Below are 27,019 nucleotides of genomic sequence, written 5' to 3' on the forward strand. Positions count from 1 at the left end.
AATTAGAGATTCAATACTTTTAACTAAAAAAAGTGCTTTTTTTAAAGGAAGCCTGTTTCTCCTCGCATCTCTTCTTTCCCCAAACCCAAGACCATAAGTAACTTTAAAAATAATGCTCCATGGGTGACTATTTTGATAAGAAGATAATGAGTATAATAATGAGTGTGTTTTTTCTCCACTTATCCATTCCCACAGCAACACGCATTCACAGGATGCTTTGATTTATCACGGTTATGACTTTTCAAGGTAACAGGAAGGTAGGCAAGTATATGCAGGTACAGTCCTTCCAAAGAGGATGCACATGAAGCTCGAGGGAAGAGGGACACTTCCCAGCATGGAACTGGCCTGTTAGCTATTCCGGGAGTGAGGCCAATGGTCTGGCATCCTGGGACTTTCTATAGCTTGCCTGGAAGGGTGTTCCACCCTGCGGTGACTGAGTACCAGCAGCCACCTCTCCTGGGGTGGCACACCGGGATCTGAACTCACCAGGCCAACCCCCTCCCATTTAGCACTCAGTCATGGCACCTGCAGCTCAGTCCAGTCCCAATCCTCCCCCAAGTGGTCAGCAGTGCGACCCTGGAAGGGAACAGAATAGGGAGATAGCGGTGCCTTTTTTTTTTTTTTTTTTTTTGGCGGTACGTGGGCCTCTCACTGTTGTGGCCTCTCCCATTGCGGAGCACAGGCTCCGGACGCGCAGGCTCAGCGGCCATGGCTCACGGGCCTAGCCGCTCCGCGGCATGTGGGATCCTCCCGGACCGGGGCACAAACCCGCGTCCTCTGCATCGGCAGGCGGACTCTCAACCACTGCGCCACCAGGGAAGCCCAGGGGTACCTTTTAAGACTAGAAGAAGCTGGATTAGGAGACTCAGGATACAGTTAGATGCAGACATGGCTGCTCTCAGCTCCTGACAGTAGGGACTCGAAAACCTTCGGAGACTGGTTTAGGTGAAACCACCCAGTAGGCCCTTGAGTAATATCTGACTCAGTTTTACCTGCCCTCCCCCAAGTCCAGGCTGTTGAGCTCCAGAGGATGGGTGTTCCTACCCTCCTTTTCATATGCCCACAGCTCCCCATTCTCACCCTCCCCAGGCACCAACTCCAGGCCAAGCCATGTGTTTAGCGCTGAGGATGCATAGAGGAGCTATAGCCCCTCCTGCCACAAGGACTGTGCAAACCAGTGGAACAAGCTATATACTCACTGTCCCAGAACAGACCAGTGTCTTCTGGTTCTCCCCACCCCAAAAAATCAAAGCTGGGCATACAGCTCAATGAATCCTTCTTGAATTGATGTAATAAAAGCTATATAGCTTTATTTCAGGAAAGCCTTGATCCCATCAACCTTACGCTTACCAGCCTTGCTTGTAATAATCTTGATTTTGTCACAGATGGGAAAATGATTTGAGAAGCAAAATCAGAAACACAGGAGAGCAGGAATAACAAACAGGCTCAATCCTGAGGCTCATTCTATGTAATATCATTATTGGTCTTCTGATATAGTGGAATCAAGAATATTCTTCAAGTGGGACTAATTTAGACAGGGTTTTCTCTAAGGTACCAGAGGTCTGGAATACAATTTTAAGAGACCTCAAAACAATTAGGGTGGGCTTCCCTGGTGGCGCAGTGGTTGAGAGTCTGCCTGCCAATGCAGGGGACACGGGTTCGAGCCCTGGTCTGGGAAGATCCCACGTGCCACGGAGCAACTAGGCCCGTGAGCCACAACTACTGAGCCTGCGCGTCTGGAGCTTGTGCTCCGCAACAAAAGAGGCCGCGACAGTGAGAGGCCCGCGCACCGCGCTGAAAAGTGGCCCCCGCTCGCCGCAACTAGAGAAAGCCCTCGCACAGAAACGAAGACCCAACACAGCCAAAAATAAAATAAATAAATAAATAAAAAGATGCCTCTCTTTAAAAAAAAAAAAAAACAATTAGGGTGAGGGGAATTACTGCAGAAAGAAGGTGACATTCCATGTAAGCTGGGATATAAAAGGCAAAACAAAGATAACCCACGAGGGGGTGGGGGGCGAGGTGAGGAAGAAACAAGCCAGATGTGAAGATGGCAGAAGAAGATCCAAGAATTGTTTATCACAAGCCAAATACTGGGTTTCAGTTTGCTAAGATCCTGGCTCTGAAGGTAGAGCCCAAATCCCATTTGGCCAATCAGCACATTGGAAAGAGCATCTGACCGCTTTCAGTCCCAGTTCTGTACACCCAGGACTTGGGTCCAGGCCCTCTCTCTGGATCTCAGCTTCCACAGCAGTGATGTAAGAAACATGGGCAAGAGGCTGGGGGAGAGGGGGTGTAGGGTCAGGGTGAACCAGCAAAACCTGGAAAGCTCCCCTCTCCCCATTCCTGCCTGCCCCTCAGTGAGTGCACTCCCAAGCACTGTGAGGGCCACAAGCACCCATCTCTGTTCAGTCTGCCATTCTACGAAGGCTCTGGGACCTGCTCTGCTTCCTTTCCCTAGTAGAGCTTGCCTGTTCAAAGGTTTGCCCACAAACTTTTGTCCATCTCCCGCCCCATGTCAGAAATCCCTGGCCTATACCCCAAGCCAATTGGGAGGAAGGGGTCTGGGAACCCGAGACCTCCACTCTCCGGTTCCATTTTGCTCCCCAAGACCAGCTGGAGGCCACCGGTTAGTGGGAGCCAGTTCCCGAGTTACCAGGTGAAGCCTAGGGAAATAGGGACCCCGAGGCACCATGCTGGAGCTCCGACGAGGACACACGCGCATTCGCAGGCCACAGATACTCATACGCACTTGCACACGCATACACGTTCTCACAGCCACAGACACACGGGGCTTGGTGACCTGACAGCTCAGAGACAGCGCAGCGCGGTAAGGTTAATAGAATGCGCATCGATTCTGCCGCGTGTTGGCCAGCCGAGCCAGCCGGGCCTCCTGGAGAAGCAGCCTCGCTTGGTGCTGGAGGTGGGGCGCATCCCTCTTCCCCGACGCAAGAGAGAGGAGTCGTTTTTCGGAGCGCGGCTACCAACCCCCCCACCCTCCCACCCCACCCCCGGTCCACTCTCTTCCCACCATGCTCTCCCCAGGGCGGAGAGCCAGTCCCTGCGAAGGATGGGCGAGCACGCCGCCACACCCCGCCTGGGCTGTGAGGACCCTGCCGGCCACTTCAGACACATGTGCTGCCGGGAGCCAGGCGGGCGGCGACCGGGCTGGGGGAGCAACACAGGGTGAGCATGACAAGAGAGCTTTGCTGCAGAACTTTGATCCCGATATTTCAAAAAGGAGGAGGCCAAGCCCAGCGCAGGAGAGAGGGGAGTGGGAGAGGGACATGGAGGAGAGAGCTAGAGCCAGCCTGGGGACAGGTAGAGAGGAGAGCCGGGGAGGAGGGAACTGGGTTCAAGACAAAACAAGTCAGTGTCTCAGCATTTTAGACGTGGGAAGGGACTTTAGGAACCTTGCAATCTGGTCCTCTCCACACTACCTTCCACCTATGGGGAAACTGAGGTCCAGGAAGGTGAACTTTGGATTTTGTGGGTTCCAAGTCACACAGGGATGAGTTGAATATTTACATATTAAAAGCAGCTTCTTGTTGAAGTGGGAGGCAAGGAGGGCACGGAAGTAATGATGGTGTCCATGTCAAGTCCAGGCTCCTCCCATGACCCTCAGTCAATAATGGTGAGGCCAGAAGAGATGTCCCCTCCAAACCAGTCTAAGTCAGGAACCTCCCGTAAAGTCCGGTCTCCAAGACTCAGCCCTCCCCCTAGCTTCTCTGCCCTGCTGACACCAATGCCCTCTGAAGCCTGAATAAAGGGTGCCTCCACTGGTGGATGGGGGGCATAACCCTACATTCTACAAATGCCCGGACCCTCCTCATCCTCTCGCCTTTGAAAGACGGGCAGGGCAGTGCTCCCTCCCATTTCCCACCAAGACAAACTGAGGCCCAACAGCTTTAAGGGAAGGAGGAAACTTGAACCCAGAGCCGGTCGTCAGTGCAAGTCTATCTGCATCTCACACTGGCTCCAGCTCCCGGAGGGTGTCTGTAGTCCCACCACAGTCCCACAGCAAGAGCAAGCGGGGTTTTATTATAGGCAGGGTTTGGGGATGAATTCTAGGTTGTCCTTGATTTCTCCCCACACAAGTGCCGTCTTTGCAGACATCATTCCAGGTGGGAAAGGGCTAGGTGGGGAGGATGACACGGAGGCAGGTCCATGGTAGGCAGGGCCACAGGCCAAGGCATATGCCCCATGGAATTATCAGCACCCAAACCAACAGCCTTCAGGTAGGGATGGGGGCAGGAACCAGGACCTAGCCCAGAAGTCAGGCTGCCGAGAGTGAGGGTGAAGAAACGCTGAGCACCCAGGGCTGCTGCTGGATCCCAAGAGGGTCTGGTCTGCTGCTCCCTCCCCCACCCCCATTCCTGGTTCTCACCCAGAGACCCAAAGTCTGCCCTGTTCTAGGGACCCCAGCCGCAACTGCCCATTCCCCTTGCCAGTAAGGCCCTGTGCCCTCCCAGCAGGCACAGCCTGCCCTCCCCGCGGTCCTGCTGGGTTTACCATGAAGCCCGCCATCCAATACATTGTTCAGTGGGGCCAGGGGAGCAAGGGCCTCACACAGACCCCTCACCCAGGTCGGGGTTGTGGCAGAATCTCCCAGGCACCACGGCAGGCAGGGACTGTGGTCGGGGCAGGGACTGTGGTCGGGGCGGGGACCACAGAACTCCACGAGGTCTTAGGCCAGCTTGCCCAGGCAAGGGGACAGCACAAGGACAGTCAGCAGCCTGGCTCCTGCATTCTCCAGGCTGATTAGTATCTTCCCTACTACCCAGCCCCCACCTCCAGAACCCCCGGGGAGAAGGATCCTTTCCCCGAGCCACACCAGTTCCTCTCCTGTGATTTGTTCTGAATTTTCAAACAAAGAGTAATTATGACAGATGTGGAGCAATCAGCGTCATTATGTGGGAAACAAGAAAGGGAAAGGGAGCTGAGGGGGGCCTCGGGGGGTGGTGGGGAACGTGTCTTTCCTGTGTCTTTCCTCCTGGAAAGATGTAACTCCCGCCTCTATCTCAAGCTCCCCAGTACCCTCCCAGCTTCCTCTCCTGCTGGGAACCCGTACCCAGCCACTCTGCCCAGCCTCACAGGTAGGACAAGACTTCTCTCTGCAGAGCTTTCCAGCCTAACTGCCCTCCAGACTCTCCGCAGGCCTCCCGCAGCAGCTGGGGCTGGGGGCATGTAACCCCGTCTGGCACACCTGGAAGTGGCTCCCACTTTGGCCAGGGTTCTAAGCTGTTCTCTGTTCCCAACGCTCTGGCACACCCACCCTGCATGTGCCCAGGTACCTGGCTCTATTTCTGAGGCAAAAATACTGATTATGTTCTCAAGGGACTCACTCCCCACTAAGGACACTCAGGCCATTGAATTTGGGGTCAGGTGGACCGGGTTTCAAACGCAGCTTCTCTACTTACTGTGTACCCTTGGGCAAGTTAACTCACCATTCTGGGCTTCTGTTTACTCATTTGTAAAATGACCAGTAATCGGACTAGTAAAATAGGACTAGTAACACTACCAATGGAAATGCCGTGGGAATTAAGTAAATTAACACACAGAGAGGGCTGAGGACGGTGCAGCCGCATATAACTAGGACCACTCCCACTACTACTGGTTAGTTCATCACCAGCACCAGCACGAAGGTAGCCCTCAAACCACTCAGCTAAGCATACGGGGTGCTTTGGAAACTCAGGCACTCTCTGAAATATGCCAGAAGCCCATACCCGAGATGTGCTGGCTAACACTCACATACAGAACTACAACCACAGACAGAGCCTGGGGTAGGGCAGGACACACACAGAAAATCGAAATATATGTGCCAGTCTGCCCTGGAGGGGATATAAAGAGATCTCCCCCTTCCCCAACCAGAGAGCAGTGAGGCACTGGGCAAGGCAAGAGGCACAAGGGATTCTCTAACCTGCCCAGGCTGGAGGACCAATCACATCCTTAGGCAGGTTACCCCCTTGGGGCCTCAGTTTTCAAGTCTGTAAAATGAGAAGGTGGGACCAGCTGAGCTCCAACGTGTCCCCTGTAGTCTGGATGCCTGTGATTCTACTTAGAGGCTGGGAGGACCTCCAAGGTCCTAGACGAACCAGGAATCTTAGGATTCTTTTGCTGTAGCCTGCAACTCAGTGAAAGGGCTAGAACTTGGTTCTCTCTCCTCCTCCTCTCCATTTAGGTGGTCTGGTCTCCATCTGCCCACCCCAAGTCCCTGGGGCCTCTTGCTAGTCCCCCCCTCACATTCCAATGGCCTTGGGGGCAGCAGCCAGACCAGAAAGTCCAGTTCCTGCCCATTATCACTGCTCGCATCTGCACTGCAACCCAACACCAGCATTCCAGAGAGCAGCCCGGGGGCTGCCCCCACCCACCCACTGTGGTCAGTGTCCGGGCTCAGAGACAGGCCCCGAGCAGGGGCCAGTGTTCTCAGATTCCTCTCCGGGAAGGTGTGCCCCCAGGGAGACTCCGACTTGCTGGGGAGGCCCCAGACCCCTTCCTTCGGGGTCTTCTTTGAACCTCACCCTCTCAGACTCTCCTCTTCCTATCTCTTTGCTCTATGCTGAAGCCTGAGCTCACCTACTTTTGCTCCTGAAACACAGGTATCTCCCTCCAAGCGCAGCAGAGGATGGTGGACACAGGAATTGGAATTGCTACAACTGGAGAAAGAGGCAGGAGGAAGGACAGAACAATAAAGAGAGCCGGAGAGAGGAAGACGGTAGGGCCGGAGAAACAAGGACTGAGGAGTGATAAAGACAGAGACCCTAAACATGGCCTCACGGGAAGGCAGAGGTGGGGCAGAGTGTGGGAGTGTCAAAGACTGAGGAGCCCCGAGACTCAGATCCAGAGAAGAGATGGAGAGTGTGAGCTGGAGCCCTCTGCCTGAATCAGGTGGCGCTGGCCTGGATTAAGTCCATACTCCCACCCCCTCCATCTCCCTGTGGTCTGGGGTCTGGCCTGCAGCTCCTCCTTGCTCACCCCTCTTCAGGCCCTTGCTGGGCCCCTGCCTTTCCACTTTCCCTGGGTCACAATGTCACCTGTCCAGTCACCCCTCTTTAGGAAGCCCCCGGACTGCTCCCATCCATAGAGGTCAGTCTCTTTTCTGCTCCTCCCTTGCATTTGAAGGCAGTCACAAAGGGTTAGCCTTTCTTGGAACAGGGTGAACAAAGTTGGGGGCAGGGGAAGCGAGCTCAGAAATCAAAGAACGGTCCTTTGGTGGGGAGGTGGGGGGTTTGGGGCAGGGGAGGGAGGATGGAGGATGGAGCAGCCCTGGCCAGCAGGCTCGGATTGCAGCCAGATTGCTGGCATTCATCTAATGAGTAAGAAAACTATGGCCTAGACTCCCCAGAGGTACTATGGTCGGGCCCACATGCCCGTCATGTAAGCCCCACGCTCCACCAGTGACCTAAGGCTTTTCCTCCCTCCTCCCTCACTTCAGCTGCAGGACTTAATAGAATTATCTACCACTCCCTCTTGCCCTGCACCAGTTCTGTCCACTCTAGATCTCTAGCCTGGTCACACTGCTCAAGGGAGGAGGGATTCCCGCAGGAGACTCCTTTGAGGAGAGCTGGACCCCGATCGTAAGCCCCGTGCACCTCCTTCAGCACACACCTGTATGCTCAGGTGCCCACAGAGGCCCACGTGGCAATATACACACACACTACTGGTCTCTACATTTCTTGTTGCAACAAGGCTACGGCCAGAGATCTTAGGGAGGCATAGGTTAGTTACACAGGCTGACATTTTTGGAATCACTTGGTCCAGTTTAAACAAAGACAGCAGTGAGCTGTTTGGTTTTCCATCCTGGGTGCCCTTCTGTTCTTCTTTTATTGAAGGCTGTGTTGAACAACCTTCAAGCTGCTGTGAAAAGTCTCTCTTACACACACACACACACACACACACACACACACACACACACACACACACACACACACACACACACACACACACACACACACACACACACACACACACACACACACACACACGGCTGCAGGGACTTTGGAGAGGAGAGGGAAAGGCAATACAAGAAGGCCAGAAGTGAAAAAGTCCTTTCTCCCTGGGGGTGGGGAGGGAATAGGGGGCTAAGGGGGGCTGGGGGCCTGTTTCATTTGCAGGCTGCAAATGCCTCTCCTATTCACCGGCCCACATTCCCAGCCAAGGCGCCCGGCCACGGACAATGCCGGAACAGGAACAGAGAAGATTTGCACATTGTGTTCAAGGGGCCAGCTGGCTGCCTGCGACAGTGGAGCCAAGGTGTGGGAACCAGAAGATTTCGACTTCCACACTCAAGTCCTGCTGGTGGGGTGAGGGGCGGCCCTCCCCCTACAGTTGGGGCCAGTGGGCCTGGGGACACAGCCTTCATCCAGACAGGGAATAAAGTCCAAGGCAGGAGATCCCAAGGCCCAGGCATGAGGGCTACCAAGCAATTTGGTCTCTGATTCGCACCCCATCTGGTGAGGAAGAGAGAGTCTCAGCTCCTCTAGATAAACACACAGCAGCCGCCACCCCATGATTTTGCTCCGAGTGTGTTATATTCCCCTGCCGATCCTCCCCGTTCACAAGCTTCTGTGCCTATGAGCTATGCTATCAATTACGAGGTAGGGAGAAACAGAGAGAAAGCAAAAGAGAAGCTGAGAGAGACAGAGCTTTGCACCCAGAAGGCCACATGTTCATTTAGTTTTTACCAAGCTCCACAGGCAGGGGATGTGAGAAATACAAAAGGAAGAGAAGCCCCTTAGGAGCTTAAAATCTAGTTGAGGAGACAGATGGACTATCTAGCCACAAAACAGTTACTTAACAATGCAAGCAGCCCTCACTGAGCTGAGCCTGAATGCCGCAGACCACAAGTACTCCCCGCCTTAGGAGGGGGAAGAAGAAATTACTCTAAACTAAGTGGTCTTTGGGGAGGGATCGGGTAAGGGACAGAATAGACTGGGAAAAGGCTCAGGGAAGGCAGGCATGTCCCAAGGACGGACTGGATGGAAAGGAAGCCTTAATACAGTAGAGCAGAGATGAACCTTGGTCCAACTGCTCAATATTACGATGAGAAAAGCAAAGTCCAGAAAGGGTGAGTGACTTGCCCAGAGCCACAGAGGACTCCTTGTGTCCAGGCAAGGCCCTTTCCATCACACCTCACAGCTTCTCAGGAACACCAAATGGGGTTGGTCTGTGGAGTACTGACTGGCAGGGAGAAGGCCCCGACCCTCACCCATTTGCACCTACCTCTGCGCCACAGCATACTTATGGGTGACCCGCCTGGTGTGAGAGAAGGCCTTGTCATGGCCACTCACTCATCACACCGGCAGCACCTCAGCTGCAGTGCCTGCTTCCTGCTCTAATGGGTAGGCAGACGCGTGCAAGGGGCAGAGGGGAGACTTCCTCAGGGTGACTTTGGCTGAGCTGCCCCTCAAGGGGGAAAGAAAAGCTTGGGTGACAAAGGCCTCCAGGTGACAAAGGCTTCCAGGGTTACCAGCCATTGTGCCAGGAACTGCTTCCCTGCACATCCCACTGTCTACACTGAGGCCCTCCGGGGTCCCCTCACACAAGCTGTACCACCAGGCAGCTCCAGCCCAAAGTTTTCCCAACCCCCCATCCAGACCTGGTTCCACAGACCTATGCCCAGACCCTGCCCCCAGATCCACACAAGCATGGGTCTTGCTGCTGAAAGAGATTCCAGAGTAGTTGGTTCAGCTGCCCTCCCTCAGACAGGCTGAGAATGATTCAGCCTTTAGGAGTGGGTGACTGAGGGCCTGAGACGTAGGTGACTTACTGGGCTGGAGACAGCAGGGGACTAAAATTGGACTTCCACTCCTCTCACCATACTCCGCTGCCTCTTTCTAGGAGTTGGGCTCACCAGTGCCTTCCTGGAAGCATCACATCTAAAGGAGCTTAGAACTTCACATTTCTCACCTCTGCTACCTCCCCAGAGTAATGATAGTATCTAAGGAACACTTTCTACGTACCCTGCACTGTGCTAAGTTCTTTACGCGTATTCTCATAGGTCATCCTCATAGCATTCCTCCTTGGTAAATATTATTTCCTCCAATTTAAGGATGAGGAAACTGAGACTCAGAGAGTCCAGTTACCCAAGTCCCTCCAGCTGGGGGTGTGTTTGCCTCCACAGCCCACCCTCATAACCATTGTTGGGTACCCCAATCAGGATGGCCCCAGGCTGCGGGGAAGGCATTCCTGGCTCTTTGAGAGCCCTGCCTGCACTGGCTCTCAGGTCCTGCACAGGCTGGTCCTCATCCTAAATTAGCGCTCAATACCTAGCACTAACAGTAATACTTAATGAGCTTTCCTAGAGGCCAAGTCCCGTGCCAGGTGCTTTCCATCCATCACCTCATTTAATCCTCCGACGGCCCTGATAGGCTGATGGGATTATGCTCATTCTTTTCAGATGAGAGCACAAAGACTCAAGAGAATTAAAAGTAACTCTTGCTAAGGACACATCATCAGTGAGTGGCAGAGCTGGGGCTCAGACCCACCTAGGTGCGGCCCTGAAGCCCACATTCTACGGACTTCACTGTGCTGCCCACAGACCCACCCACCCCCACCAGTGATTCTGACATGGGAGGGGGCTCTCCTCCGCACCTGTGGGCCAGCACCATTGGCATCGCCTGGGATCTCGTTAGACCTGCAGAACCCCAGGCCTTGGCCTAGACCTACTGATTCACAATCTGAATTTTATCAAGATCCCCAGGTAACTCACAGGCATAGTCTGAGAAGTCCTGATCTAGATCATCTAGCTCCAGTTTCCCAAGGGGCCTGAGACCAAGAACTGAGGCCAGGAAGTGAGAGGCAGGAAATGCGGGCATCTGCCTGAGGAGAGTTGGGGGTGGGTCTCCCTCCCAATCATCCCCCCTCCTCGTAGCTAGCCCATCCCTCTTTGGAGTCATCCAGGCACACAGACCTCAACAGGTGTGAGTCAATGCATGTTCCCACTGGATCGGGTGACCCACATGCCCTTCCTGGAGCCCCTCCAGAGGGATGGCAGAGGGTCTCACAGGCCAGCCAAGCTTCAGACGATGCTCAGAGGCTTGGGAGAATCCCCAGGCCCTCCCACAAAGGGGTTAAAACAGAACAGGTTGTACTCTGGCTCCAATAATTCTACTCCTTGAGAGATTTCCCTAGAGTACTCCCTAACTGAATCTCAGCGCGGGAGGAAGCTGGGGGGCTGGGAGCGGATTCAGGCAGTCTGCTATTGCTGGCAACACGAGTGGAATCACCTTTAAATGAAGAAAAAGGTATTGACTCCATTACCGAGCGCCTCCTCTGTGCCAGGCAAAGCATGGGGTGTGTTAGTCCTTACAACCATCCTACAAAGTAGGATTATATGCACATTTCACATAATGGTGAGGAAACTGGGCCACGGAGAGATTAACTTGTCCAGGGTCTCATCCTTAACAAGTGTCTCAATTTTCAGCCCCCAAACTATAAACACATGGAACGGCAAGGCAGAGAAACCAGACGTGCTGGAAGCACGCGTGTTCCTAGGACCCTGAGCCACTCTGTCCTAAAAAGGAGATACTTGGAACTAAAGCCCCCAAGGAATCAGCCTGTAGTCTAGCCCATCCGGGGCAGGCCATCTTTCCATGACAGCATCCGAGCCCACTGGGATGGGAGAGGGGGCATTCCCAGCCATCGGCCTCTGGCCCAGAGCTTGGATGCCCCAGCAGACCTGCCTACACTCACCTGGACCCCTAGCTGCCTCACTGGGGTAGTCCACTGGGTGGACTGTGTGTCTGTGAGGGGTGCTTAGCATACCCCCGCCCTATCAGCCCCTGTAGAGCAGGCAGGAGAATCAGGGGCTCTGGAGGGCACCTCACACCTTTTCAGAAGGCACCCTCCCATGTCACACAACATCTGCCCTGCCTGCGGGCATGCGGGCAGGGAATTATTACCAAAGGAGAAAACCCAGGCAGCTAATCAGCTTTGGAGGTTCCTAGGGACATCAGCCTATGAAGTGAGAAAAGGGGATCCAGCCACCCGGTTGCTTGGTATCCAAGCATTCCCCATGGAGCCATGAGCCTTGTGGGGGAGAGAGGCCGCATCAGACTGCCCGTGTTTGGAGGCAAACCCCCAGCTGTCCCCAGGACCCCAAAGGATTAACCAAGCTGACCTCGCCCACTGGCCCTTCCCCCAGTCAGAGCCCACAGCTCACTTTTCTTATACTGTTAGGAGTTTTAAGGAAGCCAAACATCTTGAAGGTATTACCATTTACAGAAAAGCACATTTACAATTAGCTATATATAAACACCTGGGGATTCATCTCCCAGAATTCTAGGCTGGTGATGCAGGGGCCACCTAACTTTCAGTGTGGACACAAGCCAGGGAGCAGCTCCCTGAGAAGTCTCTTCTCTCCCGCCCGAAAATCTTCCTCGGGTCCCTACACTCCGTCCACGCTTCTCTTCCTCACACCCAGCCATCTGCTCAGAAGCTGCACCAGCCTTCCCCTACACCGCCAGGAGGACCGGGGGATGAGGGGGTCGCTGAGCCAGAAGTGATTCAGTCTCAAGGTCCAGGGCTGCCTCCCAGAGAGCTCCATATGGGGGCTTGGATGAGCCTTCCTTAGAACAAAGGGGCATCTTAAACCCAACTAGAGGGCTCCTGCCTCAGAATGATTCATCACTCACCAGCCGTTCAGAGCAACTGTGCAAATGCCCTCAGAGCCAGGAAGAAACTTGTCAGCAATCAGATGGGGAAGAGGCAGCGTGCCACAGGAGCTAAGTGGGACTGTGCAGGGTTCAGAATACCTAGACTGCAGTCCCAGCGCCTCTGCTCACCAGAATGTCACAGATCCCCCTAAATCTCAGTTTTTCCATCTGTAAAAGAGGGATGATAACTGCCTATCTTCCAGTGTCATCACGATGACTAAATGAGATCATTCATGTAAAGCACTTAGGCAGGGAGCCCAGTATGCAGAAACTGCTTTATAAGTATTAGCTAAAATGATTACCAACCAAAGTTAAAGCAACCCCTTTAAGGGACACCCCCCCCACACACACAGAAGCATAGAGATATGGGATGGAGAACATTTTCCACTTGGCAAAACTTTTGCCCTTCCTCAAGAGCAGTGGTTCTCAACCATGACCGCCCACCCTCACAGCCTGCCACCTTCCCAAGTTACATAAATAATTTTGGTTTATGTAAAGATTCATTGTTTTGTAACAGTGAGTGTATACAGATTAAACAACAACAACAGACTTTTTGCAGGAAAGGGCAGTAAAGCACAGCCATCATTTCATCACCACAATTACTGGTGGCCCAACAGCACAAGCAAAGCACAAGTCTAGAGCTGAAACACCTCTTCTCTCCCAATCTAAAAAGCACACCAAATATCAACTCACCACAATGTACACTTTAAAAATCTCATAATTTTATTGTCAATTACAGCTCAATAAAGCTGAAATTTTTTAAAAAGTACACCAGCATGAAGGTGAGTGGGAGTAATGTCATCATTGTGTTAACCCTGAAATTATTCTATCATATTTTTTGTAAAGCAAATTGTTGACAAGCTTCAGAATGTCATCGCTGGTACAGTGAGGTTTTACTCTACCCAAAAGGTTTCAAAGTCAGCACGTAATGAAAAATTGCATGTAACCAAAATTACCCTTCAAAAATCTCTTAAAGGGCTTCCCTGGCGGCACAGTGGTTGAGAGTCCGCCTGCCGGTGCAGGGGACGCGGGTTCGTGCCTGGTCTGGGAAGATCCCACATGCCGCGCAGCGGCTGGGGCCGTGAGCCATGGCCACTGAGCCTGCGCGTGCGGAGCCTGTACTCCGCCATGGGGAGAGGCCACAGCAGTGAGAGGCCCGCGTGCCGCAAAGGAAAAAAAAAAAAAATCTCTTAAATTACCTCCAAAGTATGACAACTGTTTATATTTAAACACAAAAATCATACTCAATAGACTGGGATGCTCACAATACACAGGCATATGGAAACTAAGACACACTGACCCAAGAACTGGATAAAGCTTGCTGTCTCTCTCTCCCTCTTCCCACAACAGTGTCTGGCTACATTCTTGTCAAATTGCATTCCAATCAGTTAAATGAGTATAAGATATAATTCCACCACCGCAAATTACAGCTATGCCCCTCTCAACTGACCCATGCTGAGAAATTAGGGTTCCAGAAGCTGCATAAGATGGAACTGCTCCCTCTATCCCCCCAGGGCCTGGAAAAAAAAAAAGTAAGGGCACCCACTTACTTGCAGCCTGGATTCGAGCCTTCCGGCTGACCACCAGCCCAAAGCGGTTCTGAGCCACACACTCATAGTCCCCCTCGTCTGAAGGGCTGCCTCCTCCATTCAGCAGGAAGTGGCGGATCATCAACGACCCATTGGCCAGCACGGTGGAGTGGGTACTCTCAGGCAGCTCCACCCCATTCTTCCTCCAGGTGATTCGCACTGGTGGGGTCCCTTCCACCTTGCAGCCCAGCACTACAGGCTGCCCAGGGACTGCAACATCATCACTTGGCTCCACAGCAAATGCCAGTTCGGCGGAGTGGCCGAGACCTGCATCGGGCGGGGGGAGATGAGAGGAAAAGGAGAAGTTAGTGTGGAATGAGCAGACAAAGGTGTTCCAAGTTCTCTGGATCTGTGTCCCCATCATTCTGTGATGTTAATAGGAATCTCTATTAATATATAGACCTTTGTACATCTCATGCAGTATAGTTACTTAATCAACAGACCATCTCAGAGAAATGGATATTGTTTCTACCATCTTTTTTTTATTTGTATCTTTTACAGAAAAGGAAACTGAAACCCAGAGATGTTAAGCAACTTGTCGGAGGCCTCAGAGTTAACAGCTGCAAATCTGGGCTCTAAAAGCAACACTGATTCCAATACAGCCGCTGCCACTTCTGTGGTCACCCTGGTTAAGCACTGAAGCCTCACAGACTTTCAGGGTGTGACCTCAGGTAAAGTATTCAACCTCTCCGGGCTTCTCGGTCCTCGTCTGCTTAAATCAGGAACAACAATATGGCTTGCGTTGTAGGGTTGTTAAATATGACTAACAGACTCAAAGGCACTGCACTATGAAAAGTTAAAATTTCTAAACAAATATAAAGTGAGATAGTAATAAATCACTGCTTCATTTTGCTGGCAAAACCATCTGAGGCCTGGTCCGATGCCTGGCAGGGAGAAAGGTGTGTGGGCCCAGTACCAGGTACAGGCTAGGCGATGGTCCAGCTCCACTGCCCCACCCCTAGGATGCTCTGGGTTCTGGTTGCTTTGCTTGTTTTGCCTTTGTCATAGGAGGATGAGGGATACCAATCATCTACTCAGATTTCCCAAAATTTAGAAAGAGGGAGGTTCCTAGAACCTTTACTCCCAGCAACCTCTTCCCTCCTGCAGAAGAGGAAAGAACTGGAAGAGGAGGGGAGAGAAGAGAAGGGAGAAGAGGGTGGTCAGGGAATCAGAAGAAGCCGGAGAGGAAGGACAAGAGCTCCAATCCCAGGCATGAGGCCGAGTCTCCGACTTCTCAAGCGAGCAACTTACCAGACCAGTTACAACTTCACTCCAGGAGGAATGAACCCACCTGGGCTGAAAAGGCATCCACAGACCCCTCCTCACATTTACAGGGAACTAGCGATCCGGGAGCTGGCCCGTCCCTAACAGACCAGCGCCCTCCCTGGCTGGGGGGAGATGGGGCGGCGGGTGGGGAGAAAGAAGGAGGAAGGCTGGGGTTAGGGGCGTTTCCCCCACCCTCAGGGATAGGTAATTCGTATTTTAAGACATTTGAGGGTCACGCCCCTTCAAATCTCTACCCATCTTTACCAGCAACTGCGTTTCAGCAGCCTCAGTTCCCCACCCCAAGCCCAGTACAGCAACTGGGGGATAAAGTTTCTCCTAGAGGCGGCCGCGATACTCCGCTTCTCCGAGCTAAGAGGGGAGAGAATACTGCCCAGAGGAGTGTCTGTTGAGAACTTGGGGTGGGAGGGGAAGGGACTAGATTTGCGCCCCTCTCCCGTGAGATGGGCCCGTTACAGCCACTGAGGGAACAGGATGGTGGTGACAGAGCTCCGGGCGGCAAAGCCGGCAAACCCCGAGCTCTGCGTGTGCACCCTCCGGGGCAGGGCGGGCACGTGAGCATCCCCGCCGTTCGCTAGCCCTCGGTCGGCTTCTCTCCCCTCTTCCTCAGCTCGCGGGGTGTCTCTCGGGTTTCTCCCTCCCCACGCGCGGCCCGCCGGGAATCTTCCTCCTCCTCCTCGTCCTCGGTCTCTCCCTCGCACTCCGCGTCCCAGTCCCGGCTCCAAATCCACGACGTGCTCTCCGCCCAGCGCAGCCCGCTTGGTCCCGGCCTCCGCCCCCGGGGTCTGCCGTCTGCTGCCTCGGCCGCCTCGGGCCACTCTGTGCCCACCCCTGGGCTCCAAGCACCCCAGCGCGCCCCCTCGGACGGGCCTCAGCCCTGTGGTCTCCCATGGCTCGTTTCCCCCTCTCCCCAACTCCAGCCTGCCCGCCGAGCTCCTGCTTTGCCGCGCTCCTTGCTCCTCAGTCCGGGCTCAGGCACTGCCCTGAGTCCTGGAGACGCAGCGGACGGAATGCCGGTCTCTCTTCGGGGGGCTCCATCCTCAGCATTCCCCTGCCGCCCCCGGCAACCCGGCCTCAGCGCCCCTGAGCGTTCGCCTCTCCTTCTCGGGCAAGTCCCTCCGACCCGCAGGTCCGCGCCGCTCTCCCCGGGTCCGCCCCTCGCGCCCGCTTACTCCCTTCTCGCCCTTCCCGGGGCTCGGTCCTCAGCCGCCGGCTCGCGGGCGCCCTAGCTCACCGTCGCTCGGCGCGGGCAGCAGCAGCAACAGCAGCAGAGGCAGCAGGAGCCGGGGCCGGCAGCGCGGGGGCGCGGCGCGCGGAGCAGCCATGGGGCTCGCGGTCCGCTCGGCTCGGCTACGCGCGGCTCTGGGGCCTCTCGCGGCTCACAGCGTCCCGCGGGGCCGGCGCCGGGGCCGAGGCCGGGGCTCCGGCCGGGGCCGAGCCCGGGCGGCTGGGGGCTGGGGCCACATGCCTGCCTAGGAGCGCCGGGGGCGCAGGGGGAGCGCGGCCGCTTGCGCCATCTTGCACCCACCCCGGCGATCTGTCAGCCTCGCCCGGGGTGCGCGCTCCGCACTCGCACCGCCCGCGCCCGCCCCTCCCTCTTCCCGCCGCCCGCCGCCCCCCCTTCCCTCCCCTCCCGGTCCCCTCCCCCAGCCCCCTCTCCCCGGAGGCCCGGTCTGGGGAACAAAAGAGCCGGCGAGCGCTTTAAGCGGCCGGACATTCCCGGCTGCGCGGCGGACGCGCCCCCTGCGCTTTGAACTGGGGCCGGAGCGGCGGGCGCCGTCCTGAGCTGCAGCCCCGTACCCCTCCCCCGCGGACCAGGCCCAGACTTGGGGACGATTGGGGAAGTGGAGACCCAGCGGACCGCCGAATGGGTCTGGGCTGCGGAGAAACCCGCAAAGCTGCGGGATTCCCTCTGACCCACTCTTTCTGCTGCGCCCTCCTGCACCGTGTCCAAGTCTATATTGTCGAGATAATTCCCTAAAAGCTGCACAAAGTTGTCAAAGATTCGGTTTTCCTTTGGTTTCCGGTCCTTCCAGCCAAAGGCTAGGACATTTAGCTGCAAGACTGGCCTCTTCAGACTGAAGAGTTCTGCCCCTTGGGTGGACAGAGGTAGGAGAAGTGGGAAGGCAGCTTCATCCCGGGCCCTGGGAGAGCGGAACCAACAGGACAATGAGAACACTTAAGTGACCCGGTTCCGATGTTCTGCCCGCTGTTTAGACCCGCAAACCCAGGCAGTCACTCTTGGAACTCATCTGAGAGATAATCATATCTCCCCTGCTCACTCATAGGGAAATTTAAAGGACACAGGTCATGACAAATAGCCTGGTAACTGGGAAAGCATATTGAAAGTTAAACTTCCCAGTAACATTTCTATGCCACAAAGAAGACTCAAGGTTTCATGTCAGAGAACATAAACGGAGAGAGCATCAGTCTCGGGTAAGAAGTGTTATGGAAGATAGGCATGCCTCTTAGGAGATACATCCCCATGCTGGCCCTCAGAGATCTTCAGTCTCGGCCACTCACTATTAAATGATCTTCTGTTGAGTCCAGCATGATGTGCTAGTCCATCAAAATTACTGAGCATCTACTAAGTTCAAGGAGAAGGAGGCTTAAAGAGAGTAGTCTCTGCCTCACTCAGCTATTGGCATTGGACTGGTCTGGGAGAGGAGTAATTACATCTCTCTTTCGATACCAACTCCGGAATCTTGGAGCAGGAATGTTAACCATATATAAAACTAACTTTGGTGCAGATGAGTAAAGAAAAGGCCTCCAGAAATCAGATAAGTTTACTAGTGATGGGGTTTGTGCAGCCCAGGGACTCCTTACTCTGTAGTAGCAACTGGAAGGTGAGCTTGAGAGGCAGGACTTGAGACACACGAGCAAGCAGTAGGAGGCAATGGAGAAATTCAGGGTCGGGCACACTCCGAAGCTCCAAACCAATCTCATTATGAGGAAGGGCAGGAATGATGAGCTTCTATTGGCCATAGGAAAGGGAGGGGAGGGGGGGGCCCTCCCGTGGGCCCAAAGTCCTGGAACTCCCTCCTGCAGGGCTTGAATTCTCAACAACTCCTTCTTGGCTTGTCCTAGACTCAGGAGAGGTCAAATTGGTGTCCTGGGATGCTGTCATTTTAAATTCATTTTGACAAGTGTTTAATTCTTCTTTATCACAACGCTTGCTCTGAGAGTGATATGCAAATAATGGCTATTCTCCTGCATGCAAAATGTGCAGTATCTCTCCCTATGATCTGTCAATTAACTTGGGGCTGGCTCACTAGCCACTTTGGGGGTGGTCCTGGGCAGGGCAGCCTCTGGCTCTTGGTTCCCTGCAGTAGAAAAGCAACCACACTCCAGGCACTGTAAAGATCTTAACAGAGCAGCTGCCAGCTGTGATCCTGAGATGTGTGTGGGGTGTAAGTGTGGAGTTTGGTGTGTGACTATTGTGCTTAGGTTTGAGTTAATGGACACAAGGGTGTTTGTGAAGGTGACAGTGCATGTAGGATGGGTCTCTGAGCCTGTAGGCACAGTGCCCACATGTGTGAACATGCAGCCATGGGCAATTCTGGAGACCAGAGTTAACAAAGAAGAGTTGTTGAGCCCAAATTTCCGGAGTTGGTGGTTCACTCCTCCCTTGCACCCAAGAAAGTCAAAAAATGTGTGTCCAGATGGAAAGAGATCCCCGAAGAGCCTAAAAGAGTGTCAGCAAAGAAAGCATCTTTCCTAAGTTTAGGTGCTTTTCTGAAGTGCCTCTTGAGGTAGGGAGATGGTTCAGTTCGTTTTTGGTTTTGTTTTTTTGGTGGGGAGAGTTCCTATCCTAGGATTCTGAGTAACCCGTTCTCTTTTAAAATTTTATTTTATTGAAGTATACTTGATGTACAATATTATATGTTACAGGTGTACAATACAGTGATTCATAATTTTGAAAGGTTATACTCCATTTATAGTTATAAAATAACTATATTCCCTGTGTTGCACAATATATCCTTGTAGCTTATTTTATACCTAGCAGTTTGTACGTGTTAACCCCCTACCCCTATCTTGCCCCTTCCGCTTCCTCTCCCCACTGGTAACTTCTAGTTTACTCTCTATGTCTAATGGGTCTGTTTCTGTTTTGTTATATTCATTTGTTTATTTTTAGATTCCACATATGTGATATCATACGGTATTTGTCTTTCCCTGACTTATTTCACTTAGCATGATACCCTCCAAGTCCATCCATGTTGCTGCAAATGGCAGAATTTCATTCTCTTTTATGGCTGAGCAGTATTCCATTGTATATATTTACTGCATCTTCTTTATCCATTCCTCTGTTGATGAAACACGTTGCTTCCGTATCTTGGCAATTGTAAATAATGCTGCTATGAACAGTAGGGTGCATGTATCTTTTCAACTTAGCGTTTTTGTTTTGATATATACACAGGAGTGGGATTGCTGGGTCATATGGTAGTTCTATTTTTAGTTTTGTGAGAAACCTCCATACTGATTTCCACAGTGGCTGTACCAATTTACATTCCCATCAGCAACGTACAAGGGTTACCTTTTTTTCAGAGATAGATCCGTTCTTTCTTATAACCACCTGCTCTTTCCGTCAAAAACCAACATTTCCCATCCTGGTAGGAAATACATTCTCTCGTGCAGAAAGGCTGAGGAAATTCTAGTCATTCGGTTCCAAAAGAGAACATTTTTGGAAAATAGTTTATTAACTCATTATAGGGACAGATACATGATCAATGCCTTGGCTTAACACTAAAGAATATCATACTTGTAAGGAGAAAAAAACCACTGGAAAAATCATTAAATAATACAGCAAAACTACAGACAAATAAATGAGCAGGTACCGATTACACTTGTCATGCATCAAGAAAAGGTTTTTAAATGAGACTCAAAAACCGTAAGGCATCAATGGTAGATGACAAAGGGATTAATACCCTGTAAAAGGCCAATGGACTCTTTTCTAATAAAAATACTGTTGCAAAGATGCAAACCTAACACTTCCAAATTACCCAGAGCCCAAATCATATATAATGCTAGTGAGTGATGGCCACTTTCTTATCAACTGTGAGTTATAGGCAGATACCAGATTTATTACTTATTTGCTTTTGAGAAACAATTTTCCACCCAACCTAATGGGTTATAAATTGTCTCATTTGCAGCTATTTAATTTAAACCAGAACCTCACTGCCTGTTAAACAAGAACATGAAAAATGACTATGTGGTGTAATGCTAAGAGCCTACTGTTAAAACAGCCATTTAATTCAGGGCAGTTTTTTTTTTTTTTTTTTCCTTTAGAAAATAAAAAAATCAAACCAGCAAAATAAAATGAGGCTTTTGACCTTCAGAGCCGTGATGAAACATATACAGTAGTGTTAGCCACAGCAACGCTGAATGCTACAGAAATAGTACAAGTGACAATTCTGTCCTAATGAGATACAAAACCAACATTAATAATCTTTAGTGTTATCATAGGCTGCCTGAAGGAGGGGGAGCAGGAGGAAATGTAGGTGCAGATGTCAAACGTGAGTGACACCCGAGTGTAATAAACACAGATGCTGAAAGGGTCTGAGAAAGCTGCAACTCCGCTGAGAGACATTTCACCATTTAAAAAAAAAAAGGAAAGATAGACTGGTTATTTCTAATTTGGCCCAGAAGCCAGAGTTAACCCTTGATGTGCTGCTCAGTTAGAAAAGATGAATGCAGGGAGAAAAGACCACATACTTGATGCTCCTATGAGAGGCTGAGGTGCAAAATCAAATAAATGACCTTGTTTTCTCTCCACAGGAAACAGAAGTCAAGCTTGTCCCTGTGTGGTAGGTCAACAGAAAATGACTTCAGGATTGAATTTGAAGAAAAGACAAAATGAAAAGAGCCCATCACCCTTGTCCTGTGTGAAGCCCTCCCTTCCAGCACTGCAAGAGGATGAGATTCCTTCCACCTCCATGCTGTCAGCTCATGTTCAAGGTGCACAGGGTGGGAAGTGGTGGGGCCATCCCCTTCTACCCTTCTAGTTTCAACTGGGAAGGAAGGTCCCCAAACCCCTCTGTCCAGCAAATCTGCCTGCCTGCCTAGAAGGGAGGGAGTAATTTTACCCCAAGCTTCTGGGTCGTGTTCCCCTTTCCTTGTCTCAAAAACCCCCTTGTATGACTTGCATTTATCCTCTCCAAGGAGAACCCTCCGATCTCAATCACAGGCAGAAAGATGCAAGGGAAGCTGAAAGGTCTTTTCCAAACTGCACTGGGGGTAGGCAGTTTGCCTGGGGAGGGGGCCTATGGAGGCACAGATGGGAAGGGGGTGGGAGGATGATGGCTGAAGTGGATGGCAGACACAGGAGTCACGCTCTGGCCTTGAACAGACATGAGGTAGTCATGTTGTTAGGGGAGGATGCAGAGATTGAACCCAGGCAGGAGAACCACATGACACAGTGTGGGAGAGGTGGGAGAGACAGCAGAGACAGACGGAAAGAGGAGACAGAGAAAGTGCAGAGAGGAAAGGAAAGGGTATCAGGGAGGAAGAGAAGGGCGCTAGGATTGGGAGAGCAGGGCGACTGGGAGACAGACACTAGAGGAGTGAGCAGGGAGGAAGGAGGGGAGAGCAAGAGAAAGCAGATTTTCAAAACCAGGCACTTCCCCAATTACAACACTAGATGCAGAACTGCTCTGAGGGGAGCCAGAGTCACCCTCTCAATTTGGGCACCGGGGACATGGCAGAGGTGATGCAGCTAAAGCGTTAGGCATTCAGAGCCTGCTTGCACTCAGCCCAGCCAGACAGGAAGTGGGCTGGGGCTGTCTCTGTCAGACAGGGCACTGGAGACACTCTCAGAGTGTGTAATAAAAGGCTGGGTGACGGAGGTGGGGGCCCACAGGGCTGGGCACTGTCCTGACCTGGAGGACGGAGTAGGCCGTAGTGACCACTGCCCGGGCCAAGGTTTCCCAGCTCACCAACCAGCACACCCACACGCGCTTCACACGTGTACAGCACGTATAGCTGTGCTTCACGTGTCTCTCGCCTACCACACGTGTCACAGAGCATGGGTGGGGAAGAGTGAACAACCCACTTCTTCCTCTCCCCTGAGCCAGAGCACCCTAGGAGGCTCCAAAGGGCTTGATGATGGTCAGTACCTGCAGGCAGACACGTGTACATGTGTGGCCACCCGTGTCATGTCCCACGATCCGTACCAGCCTGCCCCCAACTGTGCCCTCGAGGGAGCTACGCAGAGGAGACTGGGGCTCTGGGCAGGCCTGGGCTGGCTGCTGGAGGGCAGGGGGCCTTTGGCTGGCAGCTGTTCCCCGGGGCCTCCTGCAGAGACTCACTGGGCTGGAGATCCGGGTAGGGGCAAGCAGCACTGGCTGCCTCTGGCAGGCAGGTAAGTCTGTCTGGCCCAGGGCTTGCCTGCTCACACCCTCCCAGCTCCCTGTCCAGCCAGTCTGCCCCTTGCCTGAGATTCGTAACACCCAAAGTGAGGTCAGCAGCCTCTGAAGGCAGCGGATCCTCGGGTTCCAGGTCTTGGAGGTGGAGGTCAGGGTTCCCTTTGGATGCACTAAAGTCAGAGTGGACAATGACCTCGGCCTCCACCTGGTTCCTGCAGGCTGGGGGCGGCTTCTTCCTCCCATTGCCCTGGTCAGAGAAGAGAACACAAAACCATCACTGAGAGTGACCATCAGAAGGACGGCCATCATTCTTGGGATGCAGAGAGACTGACCCCCAGCCCAGAGCCCGTTATACATTACATGGGAGCTGGTAAAGGAAGAACGGTGACTGTCCTAAAAGAGATGATGATCAGATCCCTGGGAAGGCAGGGAAATACTATGCATTTGCCCTTGCTGAGGAGTTCCAGAAGTACTAGATTCAGTCAGGGCCTCAGTGAACAGGGGGAAGGGCTGAGTGCACTCAGGCCGGGTGCACCGTCAGATCCATGTAATTCTGCTGTGGCCCACTTACGTCTAGGTAGAGGAAGGCTTGTCCCCAACCCAGAGAAATACAGCTTCTCCCAAACTGGCCTGCCCTCCATCCACTCATCTTTAGAGGCTCCAGGGATCTGCTGGCTAGACTTTTAGCCCCAGGGAAGTTACCACCAGGGCTCTCCAGAGGATTCACTACTTGCTCTGCACAAACGCGGGGACCCTCCTCTCCTTCCCTCCCCCCTCCTCCCGGGACGCTGACCTTTATGGCGTCATACACCAGAGCCTGCAGCAACAGCGTCTGCCCGGTTCCAGCAGGGGGCAGCAGGGCCCGGGTCAGAGAGGGCATGGGGCCTGCCTGGGGCAGCTCACAGCCTGCCCAGGAACCTGCCCAGCTCAGCCCACCGTGCTGAGCCCAGGAGATCTGCACAGGAAGAAAAGTGGGAGCACTGAGAGCTTGACTGTGAAGTATGAGAGGGAAGTGTATGGAGCTCCCTTCACAGACTCTCTTGGCCCCCTTGCTACCTCCCTCCCCAAGGCTGTAGGGAGGAGCACAGAATGGGCTGAGAGTCTGGGGGTGAATTTGAGGACAGAAAGATCCTCCTGCAGAAAAGCCCAGAGGTTTCTGAGCCAGGCAGGGTCTCCTTCACCACAGAGGCAGGGAAAGGATGGGGAAAGACTCAGGGGTTTGAGCTGGCTGGTCAGGAAATGCAGGATGAGCCACCACTGCTAGGATGGAGGGGACCTGCCCTGTGTGGGCCCACCTTATCCGGATCCCGGTCCCACTTGACCACCTCCAAACTGACCAGCCTCTTTTTCCCATACTGGGGAGAGCCGGGTCTTAGAGGTCTCCCCAGCTCCCAGGATGAGGAGGGATCTTGGTGTTCTGGCCATCCCGAGTCAACCGCAGACAGCCCATCGGGGGCCCTCCCCTCCTTCCTGAGAACCAGGCTGACCTATTCTGCCGGGGATGGAGGCCCATCTGCTTCCCTGCCCTCCCAACCCTTTCAAGGAGGAGGGAGAGTATGCTTTTTCTTCTGCAGCTGGCCCAGGAAGGGGAGGGGGGAGGAGGGAAGGGGCTCTCTCACGGGGTCACACATTGCGCTCTCGCGCCCCCTGGTGTCCTATTTGGGCATGAGCCACAGTGTGGGGCTCGGACCTACCCAGGCTCACCTTTCTCTTGGAGTGACCCTGGCAGTCAGGACCGCCACCACCCATAAGGCTGTGCACTTCAGCCCTGTCCTCGATGTCTGAGGGCGGTGGGGACCAATCCTGGGGACGGGGGTGCACAAGGGACTCCAGTTCATGGGCAGCCGGGGGGCTGGGGGGGGCAAGGCGGGCTCGGGAGTAGAGCGTGGGGTTCCCAGCAGTGGCCGTGGAGGACAGGCCCGGGAGGGCTTCCCTGGAAGGGAAGATGGGGGACAGCACAGTGGTCAAAGAGAGGGGTGGGGGTGAGACTGGTATCTAGTCCAGCCTGTATCCCTGGGCAGGTTCCTACCCATCTCTGAGACTTAATTTCCCGGTCTGTGCAATGAATAAGAAATTCTGGGATTGTTCAAAACAGCTGGGACACTACACTGGGGTCCTTCCTCCCTTGGCTCCAGGCATCTGGAGATTTGGGGTCCCTCTCTGCAAGATGCTGGCAGCTACCAAGGAAACAGCAGAGAGGCAGCTCTACCTACGCCTGCCCTTGCTGAGGGGATATGCTGGGGGGCTTCCCTAAACCCACCCCCTACTCTCATGAGGTCATCACCCCCAACCCCTTCATCCCAGAGTCAACTTTAATGGGGCTCCTGGGAGTGCCCAGAGCAAGTCATGGCCACTTTCCCTGCTCCCTCATCTCTGCAGCCCTTCTGGAAACCTCTCCTCTGTGCGGTCAGACTGGCTCCTTCACCCACCGGTGGGGGCCACGGCGCAGGCCAGCGCACATGCAGGCCAGAAGGCAGAGGAGGCCCAGGCAGACGCCCACGATGATGCCCGTGACGGAGTGCACGTCCAAAGAGTCTGGCGGGGGAGAGGGAGGGAACAGAACAGATGGAGGACGGGAGAGAACCCAGGGTTCGTAGACCTGGACTTGCGGCTTCCTCCAGAGACCCCTGGCCTGAGCCTCACCCTTTGGACATGTGAAATCTTCTCATGCAAGGACAGGAGGGCCCTATGGACTCACAAAGACCACCACTACCTCCCTCTCACTGGACATACGGAAGTTGTGGCTCCTCCCCATCAGCCTGGCCTTTCAGTGAAACACACCTCTTGCCTTCCTAACAGGGCTGGTTTTGCAGGTGTGCAACACCTGCAGGGGCACGTGGCCCATGCTTAGAAGGGCTCTGGGCTTGGTTTAATGCTCTGCTGTCACCATCTGGAAGTTCTTCCCCCTTTTTAAATAAGGGACCCCACATTTTCCTTTCACACCGGGCCCTGCTGATTATGTAGCCAGTCCCATTGCCCAAGACCTCCACCCCATAAATCTCATCACCTTTCTAAGCCAGTTCTCCAAAGCAATCTCCTAAAGAAACCAAGCCAGTCTCCCGCAAATCTGACCTCTCAACTGAATCACCACTGAACCACACCCATCTTCCCTTCAAATTTGTCTTCTCCACACCAGGTGAAGAGGGCACTTGTCCAAAACAATGAAAGTGTAGTCATGCCCAGAGGCAGGACCTTGGAAGAGATGGCTTGAGGGTTAGAAGTCAACTGTGTGTGTGTGTGGGGGGGGGGCTCTGGAGAGCTTGGACTGCCCCAGGATGGACCCCACCCCTTCCTGCCTCTTACCTGAGAGCTTTTCCTGGAGAGTAATCACATCCTGCAGGCCAGAGAAGGGCCCAGGCCCCACCTCTGTGCGCGCCCCCATCTTGAAGAAGTACCTAGTGTCGCTCTCGAGGCCGTGGACCTCAGCACTGAAGATGTTTCCTGGCGGGGGGGCGTGGGGAAGGCAGGGAGAGCAGGGTTGGTGAATTGGGTCGGGGTGGGCTGCAGGGATGGGCTGGGAAGTGGCCCTGAGAGAATCTGCTTCTCCCGCTCAGGCGGTAGCTTCTGGCTGCTCCTCCTGGAACAAACCTCAGCGGCAAGCTCACTACTAACCAGCCACTGGGGAGGCTGGAAAGTGGGGAGAGGGTGGGGAAACTCTTGCTCAGATGCCGTGGGGCGCGAGCCCTCACCCTCGGTGGTGAGCAGGGTCCACTGGTGCTCAGGCTGGGTACGGTTGCTGCTGTAGAGAATCAGATACTCCACGATCTCGCCGTTGGGCTCCGAGGGGGGGCACCAGTGCAGCCGAACGGTGGATGGCGTCAGGGGCCTCAGGCGCAGGTCAGATGGGGGCGTGGAGGGCCCTGGGGGTCAGGAGGGGAGACGGGGAGAGGCAGGGTCACTGACAGCCCCAGCTCTGGGGGCAGCTGGGAGCCAGGGCACAAGGACATAGCCTCCCTGCTTCCTCCTTCACTGGAACAAACCACAAACCACAAAGCAGAATGAGGTCTGGTCTCTCAGTGGGGACTTTCTGGAATACAGTTGAGGAGGGGGCTTCACCACCATTCCTCCCCTCTCAGAAACTCTTTTCTACTCCTTGGAGCAGAGCTCCTCAAACTTCCACACCCAAATA

General features: G+C 53.7%; 2 protein-coding genes across 3 annotated transcripts in view; both read right to left on the reverse strand.

Annotated features, from left to right (window-relative positions):
• The window catches only part of IGDCC3 (immunoglobulin superfamily DCC subclass member 3), a gene marked incomplete at both ends in the record, with an annotated part of 40,924 nt that extends 24,070 nt beyond the window's left edge, over positions 1-16,854 (reverse strand). Inside the window, 2 exons of the mRNA XM_082850456.1 lie at positions 14,207-14,512; positions 16,764-16,854. Of these exons, the coding sequence (XP_082706582.1) occupies positions 14,207-14,512; positions 16,764-16,854 (397 nt within the window). The remainder of the gene's footprint in view (positions 1-14,206; positions 14,513-16,763) is intronic.
• A 5,875-nt stretch (positions 16,855-22,729) lies between these two features.
• IGDCC4 (immunoglobulin superfamily DCC subclass member 4) overlaps positions 22,730-27,019 on the reverse strand; it is a gene marked incomplete at both ends in the record, with an annotated part of 35,268 nt that continues 30,978 nt past the window's right edge. For both annotated transcript variants that reach the window (XM_082839947.1, XM_082839946.1), the window contains 6 exons: positions 22,730-23,137; positions 23,684-23,845; positions 24,595-24,823; positions 25,320-25,425; positions 26,194-26,331; positions 26,580-26,750. In XM_082839947.1, the coding sequence (XP_082696073.1) occupies positions 22,730-23,137; positions 23,684-23,845; positions 24,595-24,823; positions 25,320-25,425; positions 26,194-26,331; positions 26,580-26,750 (1,214 nt within the window). The remainder of the gene's footprint in view (positions 23,138-23,683; positions 23,846-24,594; positions 24,824-25,319; positions 25,426-26,193; positions 26,332-26,579; positions 26,751-27,019) is intronic.

This window comes from Leucopleurus acutus (assembly GCF_964270905.1).
Source record: "Leucopleurus acutus genome assembly, chromosome: 1".
NCBI lineage: Eukaryota > Metazoa > Chordata > Mammalia > Artiodactyla > Delphinidae > Leucopleurus > Leucopleurus acutus.